At 53.0% G+C, this 21,713-nt stretch overlaps 13 protein-coding genes across 15 annotated transcripts; 6 read left to right on the top strand and 7 right to left on the bottom strand.

The window, feature by feature from the left end:
- Positions 1 to 569: 569 nt before the first annotated feature.
- Positions 570 to 871, bottom strand: PPTG_21428 (hypothetical protein; the record flags this gene model as incomplete). Its single annotated transcript, XM_008897438.1, has 2 exons — positions 570 to 778; positions 859 to 871. The coding sequence occupies 2 exons, from the start codon at positions 869 to 871 to the stop codon at positions 570 to 572; spliced, it is 222 nt and encodes a 73-aa protein (XP_008895686.1).
- Positions 872 to 2,544: 1,673 nt separating this feature from the next.
- PPTG_21429 (hypothetical protein) lies at positions 2,545 to 3,170 on the bottom strand (the record flags this gene model as incomplete). Its single annotated transcript, XM_008897439.1, has 2 exons — positions 2,545 to 2,615; positions 3,095 to 3,170. 2 exons carry the CDS (start codon positions 3,168 to 3,170, stop codon positions 2,545 to 2,547), a joined length of 147 nt encoding a protein of 48 aa, XP_008895687.1.
- A 1,417-nt stretch (positions 3,171 to 4,587) lies between these two features.
- On the top strand, positions 4,588 to 6,499 carry PPTG_04557 (hypothetical protein). The gene is made up of 3 exons (XM_008896804.1): positions 4,588 to 4,671; positions 4,738 to 5,194; positions 5,272 to 6,499. Exons 1-3 carry the CDS (start codon positions 4,623 to 4,625, stop codon positions 6,368 to 6,370), a joined length of 1,605 nt encoding a protein of 534 aa, XP_008895052.1. The 5' UTR covers positions 4,588 to 4,622; the 3' UTR covers positions 6,371 to 6,499.
- Positions 6,360 to 8,537, bottom strand: PPTG_04558 (hypothetical protein). The gene is made up of 2 exons (XM_008896805.1): positions 8,083 to 8,537; positions 6,360 to 8,015 (listed from the first exon to the last, which is right to left on the bottom strand). The coding sequence occupies exons 1-2, from the start codon at positions 8,224 to 8,226 to the stop codon at positions 6,531 to 6,533; spliced, it is 1,629 nt and encodes a 542-aa protein (XP_008895053.1). The 5' UTR covers positions 8,227 to 8,537; the 3' UTR covers positions 6,360 to 6,530.
- Positions 8,538 to 9,074: 537 nt separating this feature from the next.
- On the top strand, positions 9,075 to 10,385 carry PPTG_04559 (hypothetical protein). Its single transcript, XM_008896806.1, has 2 exons — positions 9,075 to 9,629; positions 9,705 to 10,385. Exons 1-2 carry the CDS (start codon positions 9,486 to 9,488, stop codon positions 10,209 to 10,211), a joined length of 651 nt encoding a protein of 216 aa, XP_008895054.1. The 5' UTR covers positions 9,075 to 9,485; the 3' UTR covers positions 10,212 to 10,385.
- PPTG_04560 (hypothetical protein) lies at positions 10,198 to 11,052 on the bottom strand. Of its 3 annotated transcripts, XM_008896808.1 has the most exons (3): positions 10,824 to 11,052; positions 10,641 to 10,751; positions 10,198 to 10,569 (listed from the first exon to the last, which is right to left on the bottom strand). In XM_008896808.1, the coding sequence occupies exons 1-3, from the start codon at positions 10,990 to 10,992 to the stop codon at positions 10,421 to 10,423; spliced, it is 429 nt and encodes a 142-aa protein (XP_008895056.1). In that variant the 5' UTR covers positions 10,993 to 11,052; the 3' UTR covers positions 10,198 to 10,420. The 3 variants fall into 3 exon arrangements, with proteins under 3 accessions (XP_008895056.1, XP_008895057.1, XP_008895055.1); XM_008896809.1 differs by having other exon boundaries at positions 10,198 to 10,751; XM_008896807.1 differs by having other exon boundaries at positions 10,641 to 11,052.
- A 57-nt stretch (positions 11,053 to 11,109) lies between these two features.
- On the bottom strand, positions 11,110 to 14,098 carry PPTG_04562 (glutamine-tRNA ligase). The gene has a single exon (XM_008896811.1). The coding sequence runs from the start codon at positions 14,008 to 14,010 to the stop codon at positions 12,001 to 12,003; it is 2,010 nt and encodes a 669-aa protein (XP_008895059.1). The 5' UTR covers positions 14,011 to 14,098; the 3' UTR covers positions 11,110 to 12,000.
- On the top strand, positions 11,135 to 12,091 carry PPTG_04561 (hypothetical protein). The gene has a single exon (XM_008896810.1). The coding sequence runs from the start codon at positions 11,202 to 11,204 to the stop codon at positions 11,673 to 11,675; it is 474 nt and encodes a 157-aa protein (XP_008895058.1). The 5' UTR covers positions 11,135 to 11,201; the 3' UTR covers positions 11,676 to 12,091.
- Positions 14,099 to 14,141: 43 nt separating the features above from the next.
- On the bottom strand, positions 14,142 to 15,157 carry PPTG_04563 (hypothetical protein). The gene is made up of 2 exons (XM_008896812.1): positions 14,557 to 15,157; positions 14,142 to 14,477 (listed from the first exon to the last, which is right to left on the bottom strand). Exons 1-2 carry the CDS (start codon positions 15,112 to 15,114, stop codon positions 14,334 to 14,336), a joined length of 702 nt encoding a protein of 233 aa, XP_008895060.1. The 5' UTR covers positions 15,115 to 15,157; the 3' UTR covers positions 14,142 to 14,333.
- A 97-nt stretch (positions 15,158 to 15,254) lies between these two features.
- PPTG_04564 (hypothetical protein) lies at positions 15,255 to 17,392 on the top strand. Its single transcript, XM_008896813.1, has one exon. The coding sequence runs from the start codon at positions 15,310 to 15,312 to the stop codon at positions 17,215 to 17,217; it is 1,908 nt and encodes a 635-aa protein (XP_008895061.1). The 5' UTR covers positions 15,255 to 15,309; the 3' UTR covers positions 17,218 to 17,392.
- Positions 17,228 to 19,186, bottom strand: PPTG_04565 (hypothetical protein). Its single transcript, XM_008896814.1, has 2 exons — positions 18,982 to 19,186; positions 17,228 to 18,882 (listed from the first exon to the last, which is right to left on the bottom strand). The coding sequence occupies exon 2, from the start codon at positions 18,561 to 18,563 to the stop codon at positions 17,247 to 17,249; it is 1,317 nt and encodes a 438-aa protein (XP_008895062.1). The 5' UTR covers positions 18,564 to 18,882; positions 18,982 to 19,186; the 3' UTR covers positions 17,228 to 17,246.
- Positions 19,187 to 19,395: 209 nt separating this feature from the next.
- PPTG_04566 (hypothetical protein) lies at positions 19,396 to 20,646 on the top strand (the record flags this gene model as incomplete). The annotated part of the gene is made up of 1 exon (XM_008896815.1): positions 19,396 to 20,646. The coding sequence occupies one exon, from the start codon at positions 19,396 to 19,398 to the stop codon at positions 20,491 to 20,493; it is 1,098 nt and encodes a 365-aa protein (XP_008895063.1). The 3' UTR covers positions 20,494 to 20,646.
- A 507-nt stretch (positions 20,647 to 21,153) lies between these two features.
- PPTG_04567 (hypothetical protein) lies at positions 21,154 to 21,694 on the top strand (the record flags this gene model as incomplete). Its single annotated transcript, XM_008896816.1, has 2 exons — positions 21,154 to 21,612; positions 21,674 to 21,694. The coding sequence occupies 2 exons, from the start codon at positions 21,154 to 21,156 to the stop codon at positions 21,692 to 21,694; spliced, it is 480 nt and encodes a 159-aa protein (XP_008895064.1).
- Between the last annotated feature and the right edge of the window lie 19 nt (positions 21,695 to 21,713).

Raw genomic sequence — 21,713 nt, forward strand, 5'->3', positions numbered from 1 at the left:
ATCAAACTAGCAGTTCCCAACTCAGGCTAGAAGCCGAGATATTGTCAAAGTGTCCCGCCAAATCGGGGGTCTTAATGATTTGGCGGGCACTGTATTGATGGCGACACATCATATTTTAGGAGCGACATTATTTAGCTTAACGCGGACGTTGGATCGAAGTTGCAGAGCATCCAGAGCTGCATCAAGGAAAGGATAGCTGATTAAAGACACTTAAATAATGCATATGTTTTATGACAGAATAGTTGAGTTCCGGGTCATTGGTGTGACCCGGGTCACCGCATGTCATGAAATGCGAATAAAAAGTTTATCAAACTCTAGACAAAATGTTTTGTTTTTTTTACCGCTGGGGGTGGAGTAACGTTGACGATAGATTTTCAAAAATAAGGAAAAATTATGAATGAAATTCGTTCTCACCGTGGCGGTAGCAAATAAAAATATCAGCGTTGGTTACAACGTGACGTAGCTTTAATGTCTCATCCCACACTTTGCCTTCCGTTGGGATCTTAGTCCTGCCGGTAGGACCAGCTCACGTTTCAATGTTATGGTGAGTCTTTGAGAGAATGAGAACTTTACAAGTAAATAGTACAAACGAAATCAAATGATGGTTCGTAAATCCAGCGATACTGCAGCTCGGCTTTGAGATACAGGTTGCCATTCTGAATCTGTTGGCTAATCTTCTTGATCCTGGCTTTCGATGACGACGGACTAGATGACGATCCCCTGGCTAATTTAAACTCGAGTTTATAACCGAGATAATATACAGGCCGGGCCAAAATATCTGCAATGAGCAATACATGTTAGCACATCATTTCCCAAAAACCGTCTGTAGTGAATATAAAATCTCTACTCACTACGTACGTTTTCGCCACATGTGCCAGTGCATCGAGCTCGCTCTCTTTTGAGGATTCCAAACATGTCGTCGGGGCCCGACGTGATTGCGATATGATCTGCTCAAATAGGAACTTTCAATAATTTGATTAAGACATTTAATTATCATATATGGTACAATTGAACTACACAGGTCTTAAACCGCGGTAGGGGTGAAAGATCAGTACGATAATTTCATTTATCGAGGTTCAGGCCGACGAAGCCTTAGGCCAAATCCGAGCTAAAATTTAGACCAGGATGGCATCATCACTTACAGAATATGGTAAGGCTACGCACTACCAAAGCCACCATTCAGTGAGTTAAACGCAATGACATCCGTTCCTGGTTGGTAAGGCTTTAGCGCAACAGTAAGCCAGCAACTTGGTCTAACAACCTCCGCTCAGCCATGGAATTTTCGATTGATATTGTGTAGTGCAGGGCATATATGAGTAGACCTTGTCAAGGTTATCAACAGCAACAAATTGGCTGGTCACTTACCGGTAATGGTCAGCCTGATCACTGTATGATGTACGGCTAGAACGCAGCAAGGATGATCAGCACCTGCATAACGCAGAACTTGGTGGCAATTCAGCATGTATAACGACAAACTCGTTGACATCAACGACATCCAATTAAACAACTAGGTCGCCGAAGGCAAGACAAGCCTTCGGCACGAGTTAGGTTAAATGAGGATCCTCACGTTCCAACTTACCAGCAAATACACTTGGCGATAACTTCCTGGAGACTCCGCCAGCTCCCCCGTGTGTCTTCAGTTGCCTGAATACACCACAGATTGCAATAATTGATGCGAAATACTTTTCTATGTTACAGCATTACAATTTAGATGCTGGAATAGAATAAATTCTCACCATCTGCAGAGAAATTGACAATTCTTGAGTGTGTAAATAGTTTCGACGTACATTGTATCTAACACTTCTTACTTAACGTTGCAGAGAATTGAGGATGCATCGTTGATGATGGTATTGCAACAGATTTCACAGATTTATCTCCTATTGGGACTGCAATCGGTTCAATTTGTGGGGGATGTGAAGGATCAACAGGACTGGAGGGACAAGCTGAACGATGAACAGAAATCATCGGTTCTGTAAAAAAAAAAAAAAAAAAAACGCAAGTGCTGTGAAATACGCATGCGTTGTCAGGTATTAATCTGGGGGTTAATTGTGTACGATCTGTTTGTACAAGCCGTCAAGCTTCTAGACGTATTCTGGATGCTATTAAGAATGTCGTCGAGGCTACGCAGAGTGATGGTAGTGCAGCGTGCACTTTGCGGGTACGCCTCGCAGACGCACATAGCGAAGGAAGCCCATAAAGGAATTGTACTCATAGATTTGTATACGAATTTTAATTAGTGATTAATCCCAAGCCATACCGACTGTAATCGCAGATTTAGGTGTATTCGCAACTCCCGTACGTATTTCCTGAACCATGTTTCTTGTGGAAACCTTAAAGTACCAATGCTGGCTGTTTGAGTATCGCACTCGGTATTTGCCCAGAACCATTAAAATAATGAAATTATTACTTTCTCGACATCCTGAAAAAAGTATTAATTTGATAAATGCAATTTCGGGACCCCTGGAAAAGGCCGGACGACAGATTTGGCCATGTAGACACAGGTGCCTAGCGCGGCTTGCGAAAACGGTTTGTTTCTTCGTTTTATTAGTCACTGTAGTAGGTCTTGATGTAAAACCAATCGCGAAGGAAGCTGGCGCTCCTGGTGAACCCAAAGTCTATTGGTGTTCTAGCTTATAAGTTTCTTCAGTGTCCTTTCACTACTAGCACAGCCTGTCGGCTCTGTAGTGGCTTCGTAACTCCTATCTTCCTATTGCCAGCTTGGCACCGCATGAGATGCAATGCCCAGTAAGTGGGGATAGGCTTGCCTTAGAGTGACCTCCCACTACAGTCACAATGGCAATCTCAGCAGTTTACCCACATTTATATTAGGAAAAGGTTTTCTGCATTTTCGACTGTAGATTCTGCAGTGTACACCTCATCTTGCACTGTAACCTCCCTCATCCACGCGCATCAAACTTCCTTCCATGTTGGTGTCCTCAGATCTTGTTAAACTCTGATCCGTTTGCATGCTTGTTTGGGGAAAAAGGAAGAAAAAAATGCAAAAGATCATTGCAGTATCAAGCCGGTGTCCTAGTGCGGTACAGACCACGTAGATTACTTGGTATAAGTATATAAGTTGTATGTGATAACTTACCACTTGTAAGTGGCGGTTGCTCGTGGACTTCCGTGCCTCCCAGACGGCCACTTTTCCGGATGAACTGGGTGCTCATTATTAAACTTACCATGGAGGTACAACAGCATGCAACGTTTGTTCTTGGAATACGCGGATCAACCAACAACGTTCGGCTTCGAGTTATCGATATAATATAAGTATGAAGGAGTTGCCAACTAATTGTCGCGAAATCTAATTATTTTCCCGTAGTAATATGGACTCGTTACTACTGTAGGTCACTGCATCGGTCAGGTGTACTTTGTACAATGCGTTATAATAGTTTGTTCAAGTGATCACGTACTTTTCTGTGTATTTGTGGACTCTTTGACTAACATGTGAATTCCAGAGCACACACATGCTGTAAATGTACCTGAAACACTATGTGCTCCTAAAAACGAGTGCGGTTCATCTAATTTGTTGCAAGTATTCAGCGCAGGAGATTTTTTGGAAGTCGAACTTAATCCTGAAACTTGTCTTTTTTGGTTTAGAAATTACAATTTCTAACCCGCTAGTGTATCGGCAAGTTGTGATCTGTTTAGAGGCACTGCTCCTTCCCTTCACACTAACTAGCTTGAAGCAGGTACTTAAGAGGATTTGCAGCTGAGAAGACCATATCATTCTAACTCAAGAACTTTGGCGTGGCCAAAGAGGAGATGAGCACGGAGTGTACATTTTGTATTTTGATGCCAAACGAAAATAAAAATTACCAGGAAATATTAATATCATCACTCTTCTCAGTTGAGAAAATATATAACTTATATGTTATCGCTTAGGTTAAGTTCCAAGAAATTGATTATTTGTTGCTGCTAAGAATAAACAAATCTATCTCAACCTACGCGAAGCCCTAGTAGCATTCTTCACCTTATAATACAAAGGGCCCCCTGACCATCTGGTGAAATATACCACGATTGTCTTTGTAGTATAATTTATACTGTATAAAAATTCATGTACCACTCTTCTGGATAGCTTTAGTGACCATCTGGTGAAATAGAGCAACAACAACAACAACAAAAAAGATGGCCGGGATGCGTAACGATGTCAACAGCTAAAAAAAAAACAGATTTGGTTTCTCTTACCAGTAATAATTATGGTATATCATAGTTAACATATATATGCTTGGAGCAAATGTCCAAAGGTGGTGTTCTTAAGCCCCTGCGTGTTTGTTTGCTTGCAGTAATCCGACTTTTGTATTTGTATTCATAAGGCGCGCGCAGAGCGACTATAGGACCTCCCAATTCTGCTGCAGTTTCTGGTGGCAGGCTTTAACGTCCTGGAGTCCTGGGGTAGCGTTTTTCTTCAGTGTTTGGCAAGCTATTTTATTTTAAATAAATATATTACCAATAAATTACTTTTAAAACATAAAAATAGCTTACCAATCAATTACCGTAAGTTACTATAATGTAAAATAACAGTTTTACAAAACTGTAACTTTACCGTAATTATGTAACATACACCAATGTGGTGTGTAGAGTAAGTGGTGTGCGCTCAATCAAGTCACCAGCCAGTCCCCATGGCCTTCTCCTTCGGCGGCACCGCTGCGGCGCCTGCCGCCTCCTCCGGTACGTCTCAGCCGCTCCGCCCCCTCTCTATTTAATCCTCACCACCACCCTATCTACCTCTTATAGGCTTCAGCTTCGGCTCCACGCCAGCCGCCCCCGCCGCCTCGTCGGGCTTCAGTTTCGGTGCGACGTCTGCGGCTCCAGCCGCATCCAGTGGCTTCAGCTTCGGCGGATCTTCGGCTGCTCCTGCTGCTTCCAGTGGCTTCAGCTTTGGCGCTACCCCGGCTGCGCCAGCGGCCTCCAGTGGCTTCAGTTTTGGCGCTACCCCGGCGGCTCCAGCGGCCTCCAGTGGCTTCAGCTTCGGCGCGAAACCTGCCTCGACGCCCTCTACAGGCTTCAGCTTCGGAGCGTCGACCGCTCCAGCGTCTACTGCCCCCAGTCTCTTTGGAACAACAGGGACGGCCACAACGACGCCTGCGCCCACAGGATTCGGCTTCGGAGGCTTCGGAACGCAGCAACCAGCGGCGACAGGAGGCTTTGGAGGCTTCGGCACGGCACAACCTGCAGCTGCAACTCAACCAGCGTATGTGTGAAAAAAAATTTTGCTGCAACTTTAGAATGTCTCGCGGTGCACTAACGAAGTGTTATGTTGCTGTTTAGTGGCCCTCCGATCACATTGGAGACGGCGTTCGAGGCGCTACCGGATGACGTCAAGAAGAACATGACGCAGTTCCACGCCTTCCTCAAGGAGCAGGACCAGTCGGACGCCTTCCTCAAGACTGTGTCACCCCGTCAAATGGAGGTTTTACGCGAGAATATGGCCAAGTTGGAGCAGGAAGTACTGGCACGACGCAACCGGCAGGACCGCCAGACTGCCGCGGTACAGCATGTGCGTCAGGATGTCCGCCAGTTGCTCCATCAAGTGGATGCAGCTACTCTAACTCGTCGAAGTCTGGACAGCAGCAACGGTGGCACACCCAACATGTACCACGTCATGCGACGCGTAGAGATGCCTTCGCCGTATTACTGGGAGTTGCTGGACCACTACGAACAGAAGATGGCGGCTATCAAGGCGCAGATCGAAGACGTGGAGGCGCAGTTTAAGCCGCTTTACGATGGCCGGAGTAACGCCAACGCAACTGGAGCTGGAGCCCCCGCGCCTGCCCAACTGCAGCAGATTTTACTTGCACAGAACGCTGCACTCATGCAGGCTGCAGCTCGCGTGGCGGAAGTGCACGAGAAGGCTGAGGAACTGCGGCAATTGTTCCTGACTAAGATGCGAGAAGACCTGGCTCGACATGGTGAGAAGAACCCGGCAGCTTTCCAGAACCCGTTCGACAAGCGTAAGAAGAGCAGCGAGGCAGATAAACGCCAGGCGATCGACAAGATCCGCTTCCGTACCAGTGTCGCGCCTACAATCGTGACTCCGCAGCCAGCTGCAGCTCCTGCTACAGGGTTTGGCTTCGGGACGACAGCGTCCACAGCTACTACTGCTCCGACTAGCGGCTTCAGTTTCGGCTCGACAGCTGCGTCTGCGCCAGCTAAGACCGTGTCGTTCAACCTCACAAGCACCACAGCCACGTCCGTCGCTCCCCCTGCCACCACTACTAGCATTACGGCTGCACCGCTGGCGACGGGATTCACAGCGCCCACAGTAGCTACAAGCGGCTTTGGCTCGTCATTCCTTCCGTCCGCTACTGACACTTCGGCCGCGGTCGGCAGCAAACGTAGTGGCCGCGCTCAAAAGATGCGGAAGTAGAGTCGGTAAACTACCGTAATAAATGACTACATTTGGACGAAGAAATGGAAGCGTGTACTAAAATATCTTACCGTTTCCCAGAAGAAAAAAATAGTAAAAACAACAAATGCAAGTAATGAAAGCGCCAAAACGAAGTAATCTTGGCGTGTCTGGATCTCACCTATGCAGAGCACGGGATGAACTTTACGCTGTTCATGGTCTTGTTCATAGAAGCCAGCACTTCCAGCACATCCATGTTGGCCACACGCCACGTATCGTCCACCAGACCTTGCGCGGTGGCGTTCGAGTCGTCAGGAGCCGGGTATGGCCACGTCGTGTCCGGGTTCAGCGTCCACCAGAAGCCACCGGCGAGGAACGGCTCCGTTGATCCTGCCATTTGAGAGATAACGTCCTGGATAATACGCGTGCTGGTTTGCTTCTCCGTGGCGTCGAGATCGCCCACGAGACCACCGAAAGACGACAATACCACGGCCATACCGGTATCGAAAGCTGCTCCGAACGAGTAGTTCATGTTCAGCTTCACGTTGGCCAGCAAGTCCGCGTCATCGTACTCGACGTAATCTTCCAGCAGATCACCACTGGTCTGGCCATCCTCGAAGAAGAAAAGACGCGGGAGATACGAGCTCGAGTAGTACTTGGGTGCGTACACCACCTTGTTGTCCGTGTCCAGTGTAATGGGTGCTGAACTGACACCCGACAGGTCTGAGCCAGGCAGGAAGGTGTTTTTAAGGGAACGATCACCGTACGTGTCCTTGTGGCTCTCTCCCTGCACTCCTTGGACGAACGCCAGCCACTTCGGACACTTGGTAAGCATGTGGTTGGCTAGTTCCGTTGCTGCTACCGACCAGTCTGTATCGGATCCATCGCCCCACGTCGCGTCGGTACTGAGGCCGTCCTTGAGGTCAATACCGATGATGTTAAAGTGCGTGGAGTCACACATGGCTTCAGCCAGATTCGTGATGGCTGTCTTGATATCGGCCAGCTTAATAGACGAGCCATACCAGAGACCGGAACTGTCGTCGTCGGACGAAGAGAGCACGTGGAAGTCCAGCACCACACCGATGTTAAACTGGCCCAAACCTTGCACCAACAGACCCAGCAGTGTGTTGTAACGCGAGGCCGTGCCCAGCGCACGGTTCGAGTTGGTGTTGATGAGGTTCGTGTCGATGTCCGTGTTACGCATGACGGCGTCAATGGACAGTGGGAAACGCACGACGTTGAATTTGTTGTACTTGAGGAAGTAGCCGTAGCGGTAGAGTGAATCTCCGTCCACCGTGTTGTCCCACAGACCTTTGGGTACACCCTTCGAGTCCTCCATACCCTTCCAGTTGATGCCCTTAATGTCGATCTGCGTGGACGTGCCATCCGCCAGCTGCGCGAAGATACGACCATTCTTACTAATGTAGTTGGGCTGTTCACATCCCCTGTCCGTGTACGTCTTTGGGTTCGTGGTGGACAGATCTGACGCCGGGTCTGTGGGGCTGCCATCCTCGATCTGCGTGCCGTCGCTGTACCTGGATTCTTCGGAGGCCTCACTACTGGCCACGGTCTCGTTCACATCGTCGTGTACTTTGATTCCATAGTACGTTAGGCCTGCGATGGACACGACTGCGATAAGGAACAGTGCTAACGCTCCAGGCCACGTCTGAAGGAAATAAAGAGAATGTTAGTGACCATCACTCCTAGAAGTATTAAAAACGACTGCTACGTACCGAACGACGGCCACGGTAGCGCGCCTTCTTGCCGGCAAAGGTCGTGTCGACGTCGGCGGCGGCGATGATGCGCTCGACTTCGGAGCTGCGGCCAGCGGAGAAGGAGCCTCGCCCCACGCCGCTAGGACGGCCTGATGTGCTCATGGTCGCTTGTGTCTGTACGCTGCTAGCTACTGGCGAGTCGTTACGCGTCTGAAGCGTCTGGAGGTGCCCGAGAACTCTTCGGCCTTTTGCTCGATCCTCCTGCGTTTGCACTGAAGGTTGGCGACTGCGCCGTCTCTAGCGAAAGAAACGGAAGAGAGGGAACGCACTTGCGAATTGTATGCTGCTTACAAATGCCTTGATACATTTGAGAGACTAGGGGTTGTGTAGGTTACACAGGCGAAACGTCTTGCTAGAAGTGCTCTATGCGAATGGCGAGTCGGAATTTCCAGCCAAGCTATTGACGCGCCCGATGTAGCTACTGTTGTCTACCTATCATATATGTTGGTAGGCTAATGCTGCCAGTGACATTGCGAATGGGTTGGCATGGCTAATATGTATCAGGTCGGGTTCAGCGAGGCCGGACTGAATCCGGCGGAATCTATAGGATATCACCCAGTTCGTCAAAGTGTGACCCGATCTCAGCAATGCTGAAAATTTCAACTTGGAATCGCACTTACTCGAAGTGGCTACATGTGGCTGTCATTGCGAAATATTTCATTTGAAAAATGTAAGGGCATCAGCGACTACCCTGTCCGCTTGATTCCTAGACTCCTTTGGAATCAAGTTTGAGTATGACTGCTATTATTATCCAGGTGTATGGCCAAGTGCTCGCTGGAGTCTGTATCATTCCGGGACGCAGCAGCGTCAAATTTGATGAAAAGCTACCAAAGCTATTGAGTCTGCTGCGTCTGCTGGGTGTAGCGATTCATGAATCACGAATCACGAGCCGTGATTTACAACCTGTGGGTCCTCTTAGACGGTGCCAAGTTACGCATTTGCCCTCATCTTGGCTGGCTTTCTCAGATGTCTCGCACAGATACACATATGACTGCGGGCTGCCGGTTGGTCCGGAGTAGTGAACGTGCAGCAGCAGGCTGTGGTGATCCCCAATTGTTTCGCAAAGCAATTCCATTAAAAAATCATCAACTTGACTTCTATGGCTAGTCGTCAACGCATTGTCCTTTGAAAATCGGATCTGGAATTTCACCTTACGCATTGCTGCGTCATTCTGACAGTCTTCTTCTACTGCAGAAGCTTTACGTCCATGTAGTATTTCCACAGCAGCATCACACACTTCAACATCGCCTTGCATGTGCCGTATCACATCGTAGTTACTGTAGCTTTTCATTTCTGCCTGTCTTTGGCCCAATAGAAACCAACAGTCCAACCACGGAGCACCGCACATCAAAGCAGTGACCATGGTGACGGACCGCAAGACTGCAGCGAAGGAGACCACCTCGACCCTCGTCTCCTCCGTTGCAGTTGCCACTGAAAACGGCAGTGAAGACCGTGATTGGTACAAGCTACAGGTGACGTTCCAGGCTTCCCCCGAGACCATGCTGGTACGAATTACACTGCACACACGCGCTGTTTGACTCGGGGCAGTGACTAACTGTGGAGCTCCATGCAAATACCAGCTTGGCTATGCAGAGATGAGTGCGGCGTGGCGGTTGTTCCTATTCGGCAACGGCTCGCCCACGCATCATTTAGGGCTCCTTACGGGCTCCCCCACCGAGGTGGATGTGCTTGGGATGCTGCCGGTAGGAAACAGCGCGGACAATGCACCGTCCGAGATTGAAGCCATTGTAGCACCACGTTGTAGACGCCAAGTTTTCCTGCGCAACGCCCGTGGCGAACGTCTGGGCTACGCAGCGTCGTGGATCAACGTGGGGGACGTGGGGGCAGTGTTTAAGGACACCAAGATTCCTATCGGCAAGAATATTCTACAGCACAAGACAGAGCTGTATCGTGACATGAAAAGCGTCTTCTGTGGTCACTCGACCGAGTTGGAGAAGGCCTTTGGAGCGCCTGGGCCCTTCTGGGGTCGCTCTTACCTCTTCTGGAACGGAGGAAGGCCTGTGACCTTCATCTACGAGGTCTTCTCGCCTGCACTGGAGAAGTATATGGGCAAAGTGCTGCAATAGATGACGCAACATCCACTAGAACGTGATATGAACAACACAATAGACAACCACCTGCCAGCTAATGTCCACTAGGTGAGTCTATTGCAGCCTCTGCGTTATGAATCGAACAGGTTCACGTCCGTACAGGCTCCTCTCTACATTGGCTACGCTGTACCTCGTGCATACTTGCTCGCCTGACGTTTGTTATCCTTCATCATCGCTCGCAAGACTTACAGCGACATACGCCATCGGCCCTTGTTAAAACGGCGCTTGAGTACTTTGCGGCCCGAGATGGACACACGGCGTGTGCGGAAACCGTGCTTGCGCTTGCGACGCAGCACGCTGGGCTGGTACGTGCGCTTGATGGCCTGCAGGGGTTCTATAACAAAAAAAATGTGATTCAATACGTTATTTGGGCATTCTCTGGCATAGTAGCAGCAGCAGCCATACCGTTTAGGTTGTCGGTGGGGCATTCTACCTCTCCGATCTGCGGCAGGAAATCGTCGATCTGCAGGCGGTTGACGCCAGTCTCGAAGATCAGCGGGTTGTGGACCAGCGCGTCTGCCACGGAGGGTAAAACAGACACGTCAGTCATAGCGAAGAGCAATGGAGGCGCAGGAAGATGACACGCACTCATGTGGTTAGTGGGGGTAGCCATCATCAGCACGGAGGGGTGCGGCATCGAGCTCGAGGATACGGAAAAGCTGCCGCTAGAAATACTGGATAGGGCGCGCACACCCGAAGTGCTCGGTCGCGCTCGCAGACTCAGCTGCAGCGCGTTCTTCACGAGCATGGACGCCATGTTGCCTCGGTCGCTGCTAGCCGCTTGTTCGTTGGTATGAAAGGCTGGTGGAGTTCGTTAGAAATCCTGTACAAACAGATTAGAAAATCTAGTTTAAAAATTGAGTTTGTTAGAAATCCTGCTTAAATAGATGATGGAATGGCTCGTTCTTGAACGTTACGAACTCAGACTACCACATTCTACCGGGAAATTCGCTGGGACTTGTTATCATGGTGGCGGCCGACGCTGCAGAGTCGCCCGGAGCCTCCGCGCCGGACGTGGAGGTGGTGGAAGTGAGCAGATCGAAGGTGACAACGACGCGTAACGAGCGCTCGCCGCTACTGTCCAAACCTGAGGAGGAAGTCTATCCTTTGCCGTGGTTCCGGAGCCCTGAATGGACCAGACAACCACCGCCACCCGCAAGAAACCCCGGACGTCGCAGTCAAAGCGCTGCCAACAGCAAGAAATCTTCTGCGTGCCCATCAGCACTACTGTGCTGCTACAACTCGGCGTCGGACGCTGGCTCTGAGTCAGAGATGGAACTTGGCAATCTCGTGCGAAGACCGGCGAACGCGAGCGAGGCCGACGCAGAAGCGGACAGCTTCAAGCAGTGCATCCAGTTTCTAGTGGGGCTCATCTTGATCATGGCCATGGCTCTCATCCTTCTGATCATTTTCCAGCCCCAACCCGACAGCTCGCGCTGAGCAGCGGCGACGTCCATTAACGTTAGAACTCCCCAAGAGAGAACAGCAATTAATATCAAGAGTGTGGGTGAAACGAAGCAAAGAGGATGCCACCAAGATGTACAATACAATAACCCCCGCCCCACATCCGCCGCGAGTCAAGCCCAGCAAGCTTAAACAATAAAAGCTAACGTGAATTCTGAAAACCACGCTGCTTCAGGGACATCCATCGCGTTGCTGTGCTACTACACAGCTCCTGGTTCCAACGGTTCCTCATGCAACAAATTTGATGACACGGCTACATTTTTGTCGCCATTAGTGCTGTTCACTGGTCTACTACGCACGTCTACGCCTTCTCCTTGGCGAGGTAGGCGTCGTGCAGCTTCTTCTGCTTGTCCTGCTCCTTCTTGAGCTTCTTGCGCTGGTTCTTGGTCAGCTCCTCGCCGGCCGCGTTGTGCGTCGGTAGACCCTCGGCGTCGAACTGCGAGTACAGCTCCGGCTGCTTCTTGAACATGTCGGCCGGCGACAGCTTCATCTTCTCCATCTTGAGCGCCAGCTGCTGCATCTGCGCGTCCTTGCGACTCGCGTTCGCGCCCGCCGCCGCGCCGCTGGCCGCCTCGCCGCCACTCTCGCGCAGTGCCACAATCTGGTTGACCACCTTCTTGTCCTTGGTCGAGTCCTGGTCCGGCACGAAGTAGCCGATACGCTCGAACTGCACAATCTCGCCCAGGTTCTTGGCGTACGACTCGGGGTCCACGAGCGCCGACGCGTACACGCGCTCCGAGTTCTTCGAGTCCACGAACGACTCCCAGTCCTTGACGTCGCTCGGCAGCTCCGGCACTGTGAACAGGTGTGAGTACACGCGCACCTCCACCTTGGGGCTGTTGGCCGGCACCCACGACAGCACGCCCTTGGGCTTGGCTGCGTTGGTCCAGTCCATCTGGCCCAGCACCTTCGTCACGCGTCCACTGGCGTCCGTCTCCAGCTTGGTGCACGTGAACGGGAAGGCGTATTTCAGACGCACCTGTTTGTTGGGCGCCACGCCGTAGAAGTCCTTCGAGTCCTCTGTACGCACGTCGCTACGGTCAAGGTAAAGTTTCTGAGTGAGCTGCACCTGGTGGTACGCGTTGCCGCCGTCGCGGTCTGCGTCTTGTGGGTAGTCCGGTACACGCAGTGACAGTGCGTTCTTGTCGGGTGCGTCGCCAAAGTTCTCGATAACCAGCTCGACGGGGTCAAGCACAGCCATCACACGCTTCGAGGACTCGCCGAGGATACTGCGAGCCACAGAGTATAGCCGCTCGATTTGGATCGTTGACTGCACACGAGTAACTCCGATGTCCTTGCAGAACTGCTTGATAATCTCAGGCGTGAAGCCGCGGCGACGAAGACCGTTAAGTGTACCCATACGCGGGTCGTCCCAACCACGCACCGTCTTGGACGTGACGAGTTTGAGCAGTTTACGCTTACTGAGCACCGTGTAGGTCATGGACAGACGGGCGAACTCGTACACGTTGGGCTTGAACAGATCCAGCTCATGTAGCAGCCAGTAGTACGACTCACGACGCGTCTCGAACTCGAGCGTGCAGATAGAGTAGTCGATGTGCTCCAGTGCGTCCACAATGCAGTGCGTGTAGTCGTACGTTGGGTAGATGCACCACTTGTCGCCGATGTGCGGGTGGGGCACGAACTTGATGCGGTAGGCCACGTGGTCCCACATGTTCGGGTTGGGACTACCGAGATCCATTTTCATGCGCAGGCAGGCTTCGCCCTCGCCGTACAGACCGAGACGCATCTTCTCGAATTCGGCCAGATTCTCAGCTACCGAGCGCGAGCGGAACGGGGACTTGCCGGTCTCGGGAACGTCCTTCTCGTCCTTGGCACCGGGCGTGGCGTGGAACTGCTGCAACACGACGCGAGAAGCCTCGATCTCGGGCTTACTCTGGTGGCAAACGTACGCTTTGCCCTTGCGGATGAGTTTAAGCGCCAGTTCATACAATTCCTGGAAGTATTGGCTGCTGTACGTGACCTTAGTGGGCGTGTATCCCAGCCAGTGCACATTGTTGGCGATGGCGTCGATGTATTCGTTGCTCTCAGCTTCGGGATTGGTGTCGTCGTAACGGAAGTACGTCTCGCGCTTGTCCAGCGGCACGCCTAGTTTCTCAAACGCCTCGAAGAAGTTCATATTCATCGACTTGGCATGGCCAACGTGCAGATATCCGTTCGGCTCGGGCGGGAAGCGCGTGCGCACCTTGCCCTGGGTCACGCGCTGGTGCTCGGCGAGCTGCTCCGGCGTGTTCTTGGCCAGCGCCATGTCGCGCGCCTCCAGGCCGGTCGTGGTCGTGCTGGAGCTCGCCATGGGGGGAAAGAGGAAGAAGTCTAGGAACTGCTTGAGCTTGAGAGCTCTGTGGCGAATGAATTTGTGGCTCGAGTTTGTGAGTTGTGTGCCGTCCATACAAAAATCAGGTCAAACAAGATCACCATAGGAAAATGCCAGTGATGCTCAACAGTTATAGAAGTACTGTAGTAGGCTACAACAGTGACAAAGCTACACATTGTAATACTCGTCTTGGTTTAGATAGCCATGCCGCAAGATATGGCAGCAGGACGGCGGCTTTCGATTGTCTTACTTTGCTTGCTGCCTTTGGACGTCTACTTGTCTTTTTTGTTGGTGTGCTAATCCTACTTTTTGGCGAAGGAGACCTTGAGTGCGTCTGTGGGCGTGAGCTTGAAGCCGAAGAGTCCTTGCAGCGCGATGGCTGCCTGCGCCTCGTCGCCGAACTCCACGAACGCGAGACCCTTTTTGCCTGGCACCATACGCACCTCCTGCAATACCACAAAACAAACAAGCAGTCAGTACACCAGCCCCATTCCAACACTGCAACCCGGTATTGAGGCATCGCACCTTAAAGCCCTGGTACTGCTTGAACAGCACGGCCAGCATCTCCTTGTTGCAGGACTCGGGTAGTTCCTCCAGGAACAGAATCTTGTTCGGTACGTTCTGCGCCGGCATGCGCGGCTTCGGCACAGCGGACGGGCCAGCTGCAGCAGCGCTGCCATTTGCGCTTGCCTGCTTCTTGGTCGTCTGCTGCTCGGGCTTGGGATCGCGCTTCCGTTTCTCTCGAGGGACGAAGGTTCCCTCGCGGCGCGCAATGACGTCGGCCTTCTCCTTAGCGAAATGAATGGCCACAGGCTTGTCGAACAGCGTGGTGCCGTTCACCGAACGCAGCGCGTTGGAGGCGCTAGGGATATCATCGAACGTGACCCACGCTTGGCCGCGTAGTCTCCGCGCACGGCCCATGACAATCTCCAGGATCTTGCCGTACTGCGAAAGCGTCGCGTACAGCGTGGCCTTCATGCGGTCAGCCTTGATATGGTCGTTCAGGTTGTTTAAATAGATCGTGTGGTTGGGCGGCACATCCGCCGTCTCCACGGCGGGCGGCGATGTCGCGGTGTCTGCCATGCCAAACTTCTTGTCTGCTTAGCCAACTGATGGGCACTCCCAACTGATGGTATCTCAAAAATCAATTTTTATACTGGAACTTTTGTGAAGTTTACTGGTAATTCTCTGCGTTTATGTTATTTTTTTGCAGTGCGGAAATTTCACAATAAACATTATTTGTGTAGCCATCGTGTATAATAGTGAAGAAGCTGGGCGATGCTAGCGACTGCGACTCTGCAGCACAACCTGGCGGCTTTACAAGCTCAGTTAGCGACGCTGCAGCAGGAGAACAGCGCACTGACCCGCGACTTATGTCTGAAGGAGAACTACATCCAGCTGAAGGATCAGCAGTTCCGCGTAATGCAGCGGCGTCTGGAGGAGCTGGAGGGGGCCGTGGCGCAGTGGAAGGACCGATGGTTGCAGCAGGTGAACGCTCAGCAGGCCACGAGCACCAGCGGGGATAATAATGAGGACATAACTGGAGGACAGACGGACAGACTGGAGGACGCCAAGTGGACATCCTGGAAATGCAAACCTGGAACAGCCAACCGCGCGAAGGCGTTGGCCCAAGCAAGCGCCAAACTGGAGAAACTCTCGCAGGTAGACAGGAACAAACTGCAGCCACTACTGGGGGCTATTGAACAGGGCGGGGTCGGGGCCGTAGAGGACCTCGTATTCGCTGACGTGTCGGAGGAACTCAGCCGCATCCTTCTGCTCTACCTGTTGCCGGCTCTGCTGGACGCGATGGACGGCGCACAGCAACTACAGTGTTTCAGTCGCACGTACCGCAAACAGACGATGGACTTTAGAGTCTGTACGCGGCAGGCAGCGGAGGCGACGGCGGTGTCTGGTGAGGAACTCGCCGCGTCGGCCGTGTCGGCGCCGTCCACGGCGGACAAGCTGCCGACATCAGCGCCGTCCGGTTCTTCGGCTGATACAAGTGGAGAACCACTCGTTCCAATAGCTCAACCAGCACCAGAGACAGAGGAATCCGAGGCGCCGCATCTGTTCGACTGTGTGGAGCTGGACCGGCGTGGGGCTGCACGCAACCCCGTGCCGCACGGTCCGCGCGAGCTGCACGCGACCAAGGCCATGTTCATCTCCCGTCCTCTTAGTGGATCAGCAGCAGCTCGAGCTGCGGTTCCTCCTCTGGATAAACTGGTGGATAAATCTCTTGACAAGGCATCACGGCGCTACACGCTGACACCGAAGCGTTCAGGGCCAACGTTTGCAGTAGAGACGACACGTACACATACGATGACGATGGGTGCGCTGCCGTCACCTGCTCAGTCTCCCTCCTCGATGGGCATACTTCCTTTAGGCTCAGATGGAGAGGTAATCCCGATGCCTCCGCGTGAGAGAGAAGGCAAAGACGGCAAGATCAAGAAGATCGTGGGCAGCGTATTCGACCGTCTGAGTCGTCACAAGTCGCAGCAGTCGCTGGTATCCTCTGCAGCCACCAGCTCGTCCTCACATGCCTCGCCGGTGCCCTTGAGTGGATCAACGGAAGTGGCCGGGGACGACGACGAATCGATCTGCGACGGCTGTGGACGCGGGCCGCTTGTAGGAGTCAAGTGGGTGTGTCGGACGTGCCGGTTGCTAGGCGGTGAAGAGTACGAGTTGTGCGAGAAATGCTACGGCCAAGGAATCCACGGCAAGGAGCACGAGGACGCGCTGTTCGCCCGTGTCGAGGCCATCGTCGTGCGGAAATGCCCTCGACTCGCGAGTGAGACGGAGCTGCTGCATCTACTGCGAGTGGGTATTTGCAAGGCCAACCTCAAGAAGTTCAGCTTCTGCCTCACTTGGATTGCAGACCTGTTGCAGTGTAATCGCACGACGGATTTGCGTGCGAGGGCATTGGAGATCGCGCATATCCCGCCGACTGTCCGCAGCGAGTTTGCGCGACTGCTACGCGAGCTTCTAACGCGGTATCGACCGGATATTGAGCTGAAGACGGAATGGGAACCGGCAGCCGGCGCGCAGCACAGCGCTGTCGGTCCTGGAACGCCAGCAATGCGAGGCGAAGGAGCGCCGGACGAGCTGGACACGCTGCGAATTTGGGTGAAAGACGCGTCTGTGGTGTCGTCGGGAGCCACAAGCATCGGAACACCAGCGATATGTTAACTGGCGGCATGAGGATAATAAACTAACCATTATATATTTTCGTTGTGGGTTGTGTAAGACTGCAGTAGTGTTGTAAGACCAGCGAACAATACAACAGCAGTGACAGCAGCGTATATTCCGGCCCAGTGTTGACGCGGGTGCTGTACGTTGCTGTAGTGTTCGTATGGATGCCCGTGATAGTCCAATGCTGGCTGAAGACCGCCCATACAGACGGTGTTGTCTGAAGTGCACGCGATGCCCACCTGCTTGTTAGTGTAGTCGAAGCGCGTGTAGTGTGCTCGGAAGAAGACCGTACCGAGGACCATGACGTCGAGGTGGTCGCTGACTTCGGAAGAGTCGATGGCGTCAATCATTGCTGTGCATTCTCGACGGCGCTGGTCACAACGGACGTAATCGCTCCCCTGTAGCTGGAATCGCAGACTCGTGGCGTCGGATTTGACGAAATTGAAGGCGAGCGACGGAAACTCGTGCGCTTGGCAGGGTCTGCATACTGGAAGTGATCGCCTCTCCTTTGATGAAGGCAGCAGGCGCGTGCCAAAGCGAACGGAGAGAACCTGGACGATCCTACCAAAAGTATACTGGGACAACAGCAGCAGGGACGTTCCGGAGTCGAGCAGTGCGACGCCGGGGTTTCCAAATGGCAGTGTTAGATTGCCAAACGACAAGTTCTGCACACGCAAGGCCCAGTACCCATAGCTCTCGGTAGCTTGGGTATTTGAGACGAGAGGGAAACTGAACCACGTCGCGTTGGGAGTCAACAAAGCTGGGTCATCGCCTCCGATGATCAGTTGAGACGCTGGCTGAGCTTGAGACCAGCTACTGATGTAGAACGAGAAGACCAGAGGTTTCGTCGAGCCTGGTTGCTGGGACAAAAGACCTAGAAGGCTCGAGTCGCAGTAAATCTGTGCTAGTGCTTCCATTCCAAGTCCCACGACGCCTTGAGCGTCCAGATCTGGAATCACCGATGTATGGTCCTCCACGAAGCCGACAGGAACATCGTGGAGGAAAAATCTGTCGGTGGGTCCAGAACCGAATTGCAAGTCTGTCGGAGCTGCGATTCCTGACACGATGCCGCCTCCATATCCGATCGTAAAAGCTCTTGAAGCTCGTCCGTCGTCCTCATTGTCAGCATAAACTCTGGAGACCCATGTATCGCTGGAGCCTGTATCGAAAACCACACGCACACTGCGTGGTGGGGAGCCCAAGTGCACAACTCCAGTAAACCGCAATTGATCATTGGTTTCCAGAGGGATGCGGACGAAGTGGTGCTGGTTGGCGGTCGAGATCTTCTCCGTTGAGAGCAATGCGAGCACTAGACAGCGCAAGACCGACGTGCATCGATTCATTTACGAGCGCCACTTCGGATATGTGACCGTTTGAAATGTTGAAGGTGTCAAAGTTAGGTGATTAAAAGATGTTCACTTTACCCATAACCTTCCTTACTCGCATGGTGTCCATGCGTTGCAATTGGTGAGGTGACAACTTGTACGAAGAGTATGTATTCGCAGACAGGAAAAGTATGGGCTCGGTCCTTGTCCACATCAACAATACGAAAGAATTCACCTCGAGCCAGCCGCAATGCCTCACATGCTTCAAGGTGGCAATTTACAAACTTGTACAAATACCACGACGGAGAATATTTGCTGCCTCTAACAATGTCACCACCTTTTCATCGCGCAACCACGGTACATGTACACGTTCCAGTTGGTGAGTCTGCCATTACGTGCACATACACTCGTGAAATGCTTGATAATTGATTAGTACCTCGTGGCACGAGGTCCGTGCATTTCGCGCGAAATGTTTAACGCCGATTTATAGACGAACACGAGCCTAGGCATGGGCAGACTTGATTCCCGACCAACGCACTTTGTAGTGAAGGCAGCGGAATGAAGTTCATTACTGTAATGAATTTCATTCCGCTGCTGGAGCGCAAGGCATGAATGAATCCCCCTTGTCACAGCCGAATCTATTGTTTGTACTTCCTACTCGATACTGAGACCAAGTTCTTTATCAAAATGTCCCGTTCATGCTGGCTCAACTGCAACTGTGCATCATAATGGAGCTGCTGAAATTCAGCCTGAATCCGATGCTTTATCTCTATGGAAACAATGAACCACTTCCCAATTCTCCTCACAGGAATTCGCTCCACAACAAGGGCCACCTGTACGTAACCAACCAATGAAGCTCGCCATCAGTAGAACGCTTCTGGCGGCCGCGGTAGCCGTCGTAGCCGTCTCGGCCGACACGGACGTGTCCGTTTGCAGGGACGCCACTTACACGCTCCCAGACTCGCGCGGTGCCATTTGCTCCGGCGCAGGCGACGCCCCCGCAGGCACTGCCTGCCCGCTCAAGGGCGATGTGGCCACAGCCGACTGCCACTCGTACTTGCCGTCGTATGATGGAACGCAGTGCACAGCGCAGGAGGACGCCATGTGCACCATTGTGAACGGCAACACTTGGGGCTGTGTGTTCCCGTCTGTGGGCTGCGCTGGCAGCAGCTCGTCGAACGCGACGACTCCATGCCCCGTCACGAGCCTGCCGGACATTAACGCGACTACCCCGTGCCCGGTCACCTCCCTACCGGACACCAACGCGACGACCCCATGTCCAGTGACCTCTCTACCAGACACCAACCTGACTGCGACGCCGTGCCCCATCACCTCTCTGCCTGATACTGAAGTGACGACGCCGTGCCCGGTCACCTCCCTCCCGGATTCAGAGACGACTACGCCGTGTCCAGTTACCTCTCGTCCGGATACCCTTGCCGCCACTTCAGTAACAACCCCGTGCCCTGTAACCTCGCTGCCGGACACGACCACGGCTCCTTCATCGGCGACTCCTTGTCCTGTGACTTCACTGCCGGACACAACCGACGCACCGTCCACAACTCCGTCTTCGAGCACTCCGTGCCCGGTAACCTCGCTGCCGGACACAACCGATGCGCCGTCGAGCACTCCTGCTGCAACCACCCCGTGCCCTGTGACTTCATTGCCGGACACAACCGACGCGCCGTCCACAACTCCGTCTTCGAGCACTCCGTGCCCGGTAACTTCGCTGCCAGACAACACTAATGCGCCTTCGAGCACTCCTGCTGTCTCCACCCCGTGCCCCGTGACGTCGCTGCCGGACACGACCACGGATCCTTCATCAACGACACCTTGTCCTGTGGCTTCACTCCCGGACACAACTGACGCGCCGTCGAGTACTCCTGCTGCAACCACCCCATGCCCAGTGACATCCCTGCCCGACCACGAGCAGCAGCAACAACAGTCGTAAGGTGTCCGTATCTGTAGTTAGCGCTCCAGCAGGATGTCGGTTGTTGGCATTTAGTCCGGAGATTGAATCCGTTTTGCATCTTTCGCTTCGGTCTTGTAGTGGATTATTTCATTATTGATCGACGCCTGTTTGAATAGCAGGTTATGTAGCAGACGACATACTCGCTGTGTCGGAGTCACCTCACTCACCCCCCGAATGGCGATATGCGGCGAATCTCGCCAGTGGTGAACGGCGGGGGGATCCTCACTGAGGACGACAGCATAGCCGCCAGTCAGGATAGTTGCCCCGTGAATCCGTCAGTCACACCTGTCTCAATCTGAGCAACCTGATCTCGCTAACTCAAAAGTTTGAAAACGCCCAGACCTCTCTGAGTTTATCTATGGTAAGTAGCGCGGTGCCTGCGTCTGCTTCGGTGTTCGCGGCGGCTTTGCACTCCTGAAGCCTCGACTCGCCCAGTTTCTGGTGCCGTCAACCTGTTCAGCCAAGCTTCATCCTGCAATGCAAGGATCCCCCGTGCTGCCTGTATCCGCCATGGTCCATGGAGTGGCAATGCAAGTGAAATGCAGCACCGAACGCTCCTGCGTCTAGCTCATTTCTCTTTTCCTCCGCTGGAGAGACTTTGGACTTTAGGCCGTGGATCAGGTAGACAGGAATCACAGGATGAAGGTCAGCACGACGCTCCTGGTCGCGGCGCTGGCTGTCGCTGCTGTCGTCTCGGCCGACACGGACGTGTCCGTTTGCAGAGATGCTACTTACACGCTCGCAGATTCGCGCGGTGCCATTTGCTCCGGCGCAGGCGACGCCCCCGCAGGCACTGCCTGCCCGCTCAAGGGCGACGTTGCCACGGCTGACTGCCACTCGTACCTGCCATCATATGACGGATCTCAGTGTGTAGCACAGGAAAACGCCGAATGCAGTATCGTGAACGGCAACACGTGGGGCTGTGTGTTCCCGTCTGTGGGCTGCGCTGGCAGCAGCTCGTCGAACGCGACGACTCCATGCCCCGTCACGAGCCTGCCGGACACCAACGCGACGACCCCGTGCCCAGTGACTTCACTTCCTGATACAGAGACCACGACACCGTGCCCCGTGACTTCACTGCCGGACACGCCTTGCCCCGTGACATCGCTGCCAGATACAGAAACAACGCCGTGCCCAGTGACCTCGCTGCCGGATACAGAAACAACGCCGTGCCCAGTGACCTCGCTGCCGGATACAGA

The sequence above is a fragment of the Phytophthora parasitica genome (genome assembly GCF_000247585.1).
Source record: "Phytophthora parasitica INRA-310 unplaced genomic scaffold supercont2.5, whole genome shotgun sequence".
Classification (NCBI taxonomy): domain Eukaryota; phylum Oomycota; class Peronosporomycetes; order Peronosporales; family Peronosporaceae; genus Phytophthora; species Phytophthora nicotianae.

Bases quoted from the DNA above. Each gene is read 5' to 3' on its own strand.
- PPTG_04557 (XM_008896804.1), top strand. From the start codon at position 4,623: ATGGCCTTCTCCTTCGGCGGCACCGCTGCGGCGCCTGCCGCCTCCTCC. The intron at 4,672-4,737 runs GTACGTCTCAGC...TACCTCTTATAG, and splicing joins GGCGCCTGCCGCCTCCTCCG to GCTTCAGCTTCGGCTCCACG. The intron at 5,195-5,271 runs GTATGTGTGAAA...GTTGCTGTTTAG, and splicing joins GCAGCTGCAACTCAACCAGC to TGGCCCTCCGATCACATTGG.
- PPTG_04558 (XM_008896805.1), bottom strand. From the start codon at position 8,226: ATGAGCACATCAGGCCGTCCTAGCGGCGTGGGGCGAGGCTCCTTCTCC. The intron at 8,016-8,082 runs GTACGTAGCAGT...TATTTCCTTCAG, and splicing joins GCTACCGTGGCCGTCGTTCG to ACGTGGCCTGGAGCGTTAGC.
- PPTG_04559 (XM_008896806.1), top strand. From the start codon at position 9,486: ATGGTGACGGACCGCAAGACTGCAGCGAAGGAGACCACCTCGACCCTC. The intron at 9,630-9,704 runs GTACGAATTACA...TGCAAATACCAG, and splicing joins CTTCCCCCGAGACCATGCTG to CTTGGCTATGCAGAGATGAG.
- PPTG_04560 (XM_008896807.1), bottom strand. From the start codon at position 10,992: ATGGCGTCCATGCTCGTGAAGAACGCGCTGCAGCTGAGTCTGCGAGCG. The intron at 10,570-10,640 runs GTATGGCTGCTG...TTTTTGTTATAG, and splicing joins CCCCACCGACAACCTAAACG to AACCCCTGCAGGCCATCAAG.
- PPTG_04561 (XM_008896810.1), top strand. From the start codon at position 11,202: ATGGTGGCGGCCGACGCTGCAGAGTCGCCCGGAGCCTCCGCGCCGGAC.
- PPTG_04562 (XM_008896811.1), bottom strand. From the start codon at position 14,010: ATGGCGAGCTCCAGCACGACCACGACCGGCCTGGAGGCGCGCGACATG.
- PPTG_04563 (XM_008896812.1), bottom strand. From the start codon at position 15,114: ATGGCAGACACCGCGACATCGCCGCCCGCCGTGGAGACGGCGGATGTG. The intron at 14,478-14,556 runs GTGCGATGCCTC...GTGGTATTGCAG, and splicing joins AGCAGTACCAGGGCTTTAAG to GAGGTGCGTATGGTGCCAGG.
- PPTG_04564 (XM_008896813.1), top strand. From the start codon at position 15,310: ATGCTAGCGACTGCGACTCTGCAGCACAACCTGGCGGCTTTACAAGCT.
- PPTG_04565 (XM_008896814.1), bottom strand. From the start codon at position 18,563: ATGAATCGATGCACGTCGGTCTTGCGCTGTCTAGTGCTCGCATTGCTC.